This window comes from Triticum dicoccoides, chromosome 7A, assembly GCF_002162155.2.
Source record: "Triticum dicoccoides isolate Atlit2015 ecotype Zavitan chromosome 7A, WEW_v2.0, whole genome shotgun sequence".
In the NCBI taxonomy this organism is placed as follows: Eukaryota; Viridiplantae; Streptophyta; class Magnoliopsida; order Poales; family Poaceae; genus Triticum; species Triticum dicoccoides.
In genome coordinates, this window is record NC_041392.1 from 637,610,755 (window position 1) to 637,617,554 (window position 6,800).

The 6,800-nt window shown below is 43.4% G+C and overlaps 1 protein-coding gene across 12 annotated transcripts; it reads right to left on the reverse strand.

The window, feature by feature from the left end:
• Nucleotides 1-386: 386 nt before the first annotated feature.
• On the reverse strand, nucleotides 387-5,422 carry LOC119330292. Of its 12 annotated transcripts, XR_005160012.1 has the most exons (12): nucleotides 4,877-5,422; nucleotides 4,605-4,682; nucleotides 4,371-4,420; nucleotides 3,970-4,086; nucleotides 3,813-3,890; nucleotides 3,656-3,705; nucleotides 3,210-3,225; nucleotides 2,611-2,984; nucleotides 2,383-2,514; nucleotides 2,224-2,297; nucleotides 1,499-1,650; nucleotides 387-716 (listed from the first exon to the last, which is right to left on the reverse strand). XR_005160012.1 is itself a non-coding variant. In XM_037603398.1 (10 exons), the coding sequence occupies exons 7-10, from the start codon at nucleotides 2,971-2,973 to the stop codon at nucleotides 686-688; spliced, it is 600 nt and encodes a 199-aa protein (XP_037459295.1). In that variant the 5' UTR covers nucleotides 2,974-2,984; nucleotides 3,656-3,705; nucleotides 3,813-3,890; nucleotides 3,970-4,086; nucleotides 4,371-4,420; nucleotides 4,605-4,682; nucleotides 4,877-5,422; the 3' UTR covers nucleotides 387-685. The 12 variants fall into 12 exon arrangements, 1 of the variants encoding a protein (XP_037459295.1); XR_005160018.1 differs by lacking the exon at nucleotides 3,210-3,225 and having other exon boundaries at nucleotides 3,656-3,664; XR_005160020.1 differs by lacking the exon at nucleotides 3,210-3,225 and having other exon boundaries at nucleotides 2,383-2,508.
• Nucleotides 5,423-6,800: the final 1,378 nt, after the last annotated feature.

The window sequence follows — 6,800 nt, forward strand, 5'->3', positions numbered from 1 at the left end:
ATAAGTCCCTATAAGTCCCATCTAAACCAAACAGGAGGGATTTATAGGGACTTAAAATGGGCATTTGGGACTTATGAAATAAGACTCTTAAGGAGGGACTTATAGTTGTAATATGGTCTTATATAGACTTATAAGTCCCAAGAACCAAACATGTAAGGACTTTTTATGGACTTGGGACTTATAAGTTGGGACTAAAAAAGTCCTAGGACTTATGAACCAAACAGGGCCTTAGTTGCACCAAATGACAGAGTCCAATTTGAACCCATACAATTTGTAACCCATTTATATGGAAAATTAAGACCCATCTCTTAAAATATATACTTGAGGATGCATAATTTGTTATGTTATTTGGATAATATAAAGGCATTTTTTTAAAGAAAGCCCACTTAAGACAAAGAGTATGCACAAATATTAACATCAGTTTCTGTACAACAGTGCGAAAGTAGATATTCGATATTGGGGTATTATAGGTGGAATAAAATGTCCGAGGATACAACAGGAGCATAATAAATAACATTTTGCTTCTGTCTAACTTATGAGCACACAAGCCCTTTATTTACTCTAGGAATATCTCGTACTCTTTAGCTATTTTTCTAAGTGCATGCCCATGGATCTGAGTAAGCCGCTTCTTCAATATTGAAGAGAGAAGTTTGAGGTTGTCCCACTGTTGAAATTAGACTGGGCATTATTCTGTAGGGCTTAGGGCACAGAATATCCTGAAACAATCACAAGACAAACATCAGTATTAAGCAAGGACTACAGTAGAAGTAGCTAGAGATAATAAACAGAATAAAGGGTTATTTTTCTATAAAATATATTTTTCGCTATGAACAAGATTTGTTTAATTGAAATTAAATGTCAAGAAGTTAGAGAGCATGATATAATAAGTTCGAGAGAATGATTTGATGTTGCTATTCAACTGTTGAACAGATATTGAACGCACATTACATAAGAGTCCTGGATTTTACATATCTGAAAGTAGGCGCACCATGAAAGTGATAATCATCCAATTAATAAAACCATTATTCTAAAAAAATATTAGACATTGCCTCATATATACCAACCGGAGTAACTTTCTATTGGTTGGAAATCATTGTGCTGACAGTTATTTAACACATGCTTTTTTTTAGACGCACTAAGACCATATATAGGATGCAGACCATTCTTATGCAATGTCTAGAATAGCCAATCTACATAAGTCCTAGTAGCATGCTCCAACAGGATTCTTACAAAAACCTACATGGGTATGTTCCCAATAGGAATGGATATAGATTATGCTTACAAAAATGCTACACTCTAACACTTCCACCGGAGCACAATTCAGCTCCCACAATCAGTAATCAGCATGAAAACTTAAAAAACAAGTTTGATAGAAATCAATGTTCAGGAAAGCATGAAGCACAAGCGAAGCGACAGGCTGACGCTTAGAGCAATGGGCGCTTAAGCATTTTAAAAAAATAGAACTGCAAGTTTTGGAGGTTGTAGACCGAGAATTAACCTGAGTAGATGATGCGAGACCTTGGGAAAGTTGGTCACATATTTCCTGAATGTGTATTGGCCTATGTTGCCGCGACAACATAGATCGGCAATCAGAGTAATCCTTTAGCACTAATATTGGCTCTCAAGTTTCTTCTACGTGTATATTCAGTTCTGAAACATGCACATACCAAAGGGAATCCATGGTAGAATAAACTGAGAATCAAAAAATCATAGCAGCTTTTGTCCAAATTACTACCATAACCATGTTAGAGAAGGATTCGAAGAGAATCTACTACAAAGTATTGCACTATCATGATAACGACAGAAAGTATAGCCAACATTTAAATTTTTTTGAGTTGCCACTTCTGCAATTCTGAAATCTGAAGTAACTAAGGTCCGAGTTATTGACAACTACCGATTTTCGTGGGCAACACTTCCAACTCGGATTAGGAACACCAAATTTAGTACTCCCTCCGTCCCAAAATTCTTGTCTTACATTTGTCTAAATACGAATGTATCAAGTCACATTTTAGTATTATATACACCCATATCTAGACGAATCTACGACAAGAATTTTGGGACGGAGGGAGTACTTTAGTATTCAGTTTTATCGCTAAATATGCAGCATGTACTCATCAGATTTAGTACTTTAGCGAGTACAATTTTCTGTAATTCCTGGTGAAATTTTCATCTCTATGTGGTAACATAATTGACAGTGTGCATCAATTCAGCTGATTTAGTTACCTTGTGACCTTGTCCATGTAGGGAATGAGGTCTTGCAGCCTCCTTAGCCTCTGGTTGATCCTTGTTCTTCTTTCCTAAACAGCATAAGCAAGAAAAATGTTCAGTATAAACATCCGACACCAAGACGAATACCGAAAATGTTGCAGGAAACTAACTAACCCTCCCAAGCGATGCTCTGCGGGTCAGTGGTGCAGCCACGCTTGGCGTGGACTCTGCAGTCGGCGGAGTCCTGCTGCAGCTGCAGGTAGTCGTCCATGCTGGGCATGTCCAGCTCGAGAGGGCTAACTGAATCTGGACCAAGGTGTTAGTAGAAGTGTAGCATTAAACAATTGGTAGGCGGGAGAGTCCGGATGGATGTGAAGTGTATATATGTGAAGTTTGTCCTACCTGGGAGTCAATGTTGCTGAAGCTAGTGACCATGCCGACATCGCTGTCGCCGAGCACCTCGGCCTTCTTGCTGCCGGGCGCTGAGAACATGATGTTGGAGTTGGTGTCGTCCCAGGTGCTCATGGAGAAGATCCTCAAGAGGTCACTCAAGCCGTTGTCGGCAGCGATGCTCTCGCCGACGTCCGCGGGCGGCATCGGCACGGGCATGGCCATCTCCATCTCTGTGATGGACGACATCATGTCCTGCTGCCTCAAGAAGCTCCACAACGAGCTCAGCCTCCTCTGATGTGCCATCACGTCGACGTTGCCTCCTCCGTGCGAATGCAAGTAGCTGATTCCCATCCTTCCTCTCATGCCACCCATGCCGCCATTGCCTGTGCATCATCACAGTCACAGAGCCAGAGCACATCGATCAAAGCGCACAAGGGCAAAAAAAACACAACACCCGACCAAATCAGGAAAATCAACATGATCATTGAAAAAAGGATCATGACAGCATATAGGATATTTAAAGGATGTAGGATATATAAAACAAATGCAGCAGAGGTAGCTAGAAAGGAAACAAAGAAACTTGATCTATAGTAAAAATAAGAAGCAACCTCCAAGATAATACGCCTGCAAAACGGAATAAAAGAACTAATTAGGACATGGAACCATTGTAACCGCCATGTTGCTCTGCAGTTGGCATATTTGAGCTATTAAAAACCTCAAAATCTAGTAGTTTTGTGTCCTAATGGTGACAACCAAAAGCTATTTATTGTGCATTGAGCACCCTAGTTGATGGTCAGAACATTGTGTCATGATGGATCCAAACAATCTCAAATCCTAGCCATTTAAACAAGATACATAGTTCATGGAATTTATCCCAATAGTACACAGAGGAAGCTGCATAATATAAAAGAATAAAATATGAATCGGCAATCAAACTGTAGTAAGTCACTAAATCGGTATGATCAGAACCTACAAAGCAGAGTACAATTGAAAAGTTAAGGTAAAAGAGAACTTTGACCTAAAACTGTAAAACAAGAAAAAAAAACATTTTTACCTGTCTGTGCTGCCGTAGATGAATCGATAATCAAACAGCAGTCAGCTAGCCTTGAAAGCAAAAAATATAATGGATGGACTATGAGAACAATACAGAACTCTGTTGCATCGGATTGTAGTTAAACAAATTCAGATGTGGTCATTTGGTGGAAGGATACCTTAGTTGGATATAACACTAATCAAATGGCCGTCGCCTGCACATTCGTTTCTGGTGACAAATATATGGTGCACGACACCTGCACATTCAATTGCCATGGTGAAAAATACAGGTGCACAAATGGTTCAAGAAGTACAATCGCATCAAGATAGACTAACATGTTTCTAGATTGGGATTTGCTTCATCCTTAAAGCCTAGCACTTGAATCTGCAACCTTCAAAGGTGAGCAATCGATGCCTGAATTATAAAATTCCTCTTTCTTATAATCTGAGCATCTGTCGAAGAGTTCAAATGAAGAAAAGCATAATGAGAGCAACTATATGAACCAAGCTATAATTTCCACATCACAGCTTTCAACGGCAGAGCAATTTACAGAATGGAATTACCCAATCATTATCAATGTTAGCGAACTACTCCCTCCGTTCCAAAATAGATGACCCAACTTTGTACTAACTTTGTACTAAAGTTAGTACAAAGTTGAGTCATCTATTTTGGAACGGAGGGAGTATTTGTTTAACTCTCGTCGGAACTCAACTATCATTGTCCTCGTTGATCTCACCTGGTATGTGATGTGGCGGGGTGCAACCATTGCTTAAGTACCCCGTGAAACTGAAAATGAAAGTTTGACATAGTAAAATATACCAATACCCAAATTTACCTAAATCTGCCCCACGAGTGATATTTTTCTGTCAATCACAATCATGTGAAACTAAAAACACCTAAATATAACCTGACAACTTAAAATTTGCTCAGGAAATGACAGAGTAGATCGAGAATCACCAAAACAACTCACCTCAGATGAAGCACACATCAAGGAGACATGCTTCACCTCCAATGATCTACCTCTACCTCACACACATCATGGCTCCTCCTACATCAAGCCATCATGGAAGGAAAAATCTAAGAATGTGCACTGAAAGTCTGAAACCTCAAGTAGTTTCACCTCGGATAGCTTGCGGCTGGACCACGAACGTGAGCAAGAAGGTGGAAGCGTAACTTGGCTGGTGTGGGTGAGTTCTTCCAGGGCACGCCCCGGAGTAAGAAGACAGCAGAGAAAAATCTTACCACCTGTGGTGGGCTCCACTGGCTGGCCACCGGCATGCTTGTCCCATCCTCCATCATCGAGTTGGTGACGAGAGAATAGACGAGGCGAGTGAGGCCGGCGACGGCGAATGGCCCCTGGCCGGAGGCGCCGCCTCCACGAGGACCAGCCTGCTCCTTCACCCTGTCCCCGCCTCATCCCTCTTCCCTCTTCCCTCGAGCCTCCTGTCCCCGCCTCATCCCTCTTCCCTCTTCCCTCGAGCCTCCTGTCCCCGCCTCTTCCCTTTGGAGCCTCACCCGCGACGGGCCGACAGCTGCTTGTCCTGGTCGCCCGCCTCCACTGCCCCTTCGCCCCACCACCGGGCTCGCCTAACTTGCGCCAGATCTGGAACCAGGCGCCGCCAACGACCGGATAAACAACGGAGAGAGGGAAGTCGAGGTGGGGAAGCAGCAACGGTGGCGGAGGAGGAGTAGGTGGCGGCGAGGCCCTGGTGACGAGCGGGGAGGAGGGAGGGGCAGTGGATCGAGGGGAAAGTGGGAGCTAGGTTGTGCGGCGGCTGGTGTGCGAGCGAGATTGGGTGCCTAGCGCGCGGACCAGATTGGGCAAAGTGTCGTTCACGCGGGAAAACAGCCAACCCAGTCAATCAACACGAGGCGCGAGCCCATTCGTCATTGACCAGTCAAAACGACCGCGAGGTGAAAAATCTGATTAGATCGGACGTTCCAGGACACGCCAAAAGGACAGATTGGATGGCTAACAAAGCCCAAGTCGAGGGAGCCTTCTGGGAGCGAGTTGCCTAGCCTCATTATTGATTTAAACTAGATGACCCGTTGCGCCAATGACGCAAGAGGCAAGAGCAAGGAAAGTATGGTTGGAATGTGTATTTCATATAGAAATGCATCTTTAGATCACATCATGTTAGCTCTTGAGCGGAAGATGGACGGCGAAAGGCAGGGCACGACTCTCCCTCATTGTTATGCGTTATAATCAGCACATTTGGTTTTCTTGTTGAGCAATTGATGCTTTAAATAATGAAAACCAGTGAAAATAGATAACTATAGATAAGAGTGGCATCATGGATATTAATAGATGGATGTACATCACCAGAGGTAATATAGGCAGGGGCATAAGCGCAGTGTTGGAAAAGCAACATAGCATCATTCAAAAGGCAAACGATGGCATTTATAAGACATGAAAGTAGCTTAGTTTGGATCTTAAACAGGGAAATACATCAACAAAGATTTGGCATGACTCTATGAGCGCCAAAGACCTCATTTGTAAACACGGCAGCAACACAGCAGTAGTTTGTTCAAAAGGGTGCAAAGATAAGGTCTTGAAAACATCGAGGATGAAGCAGTCTTCACTTGTTCTTGTGGACGGCACCCTTAGCAGTGAGGGTGGAAGTAGCGAGGGTCAAGGCATCAAGCTTCTATATACAAATCAACCGGATGGAAAGAGACAGAAAAGTTCATAAGACAAGAGGTCCACATGCCATCGCAAGTTAATAAGAGTTAAATTGGTATCATAATAAAGCCCGTTATGTATGCAGTCCATTAGTTACTGATAAAAGGTGTAGACATGAATAAATACATCAGTTGATATAGAAGGCATAAGGCAAGGATAAATCAGTGAAAGGACTATAGGTATCGTCAGGATACTAAACAATATTGAGGCTTGCTTCGGTAGACCCCCCCCCCCCAACAACAAAACGTAGAAGGGCAGAATAGTCATACGAAAGAAGGGTATGCCCACCTCGTATTATACAGTTGTAGCTGGCGTACGTAGACCGCGCGCATGCAAAAAAAAACTGCCTGCACGATCTACCCGCCCACCCCATCTACTCGCCCGCGACCCCGTCTACTCGGCCGCCCCATCCGATCGCCGCCGCCGCGGATCTCCGCCCTCCGACCCCGTCTGCCGCCGCCGTCTGAGCTCGTCCGAAGCCGC

Bases quoted from the DNA above. Each gene is read 5' to 3' on its own strand.
- LOC119330292 (XM_037603398.1), bottom strand. From the start codon at position 2,973: ATGGGTGGCATGAGAGGAAGGATGGGAATCAGCTACTTGCATTCGCAC. The intron at 2,515-2,610 runs GTAGGACAAACT...ACCTTGGTCCAG, and splicing joins TCAGCAACATTGACTCCCAG to ATTCAGTTAGCCCTCTCGAG. The intron at 2,298-2,382 runs GTTAGTTAGTTT...TATGCTGTTTAG, and splicing joins GCAGAGCATCGCTTGGGAGG to GAAAGAAGAACAAGGATCAA.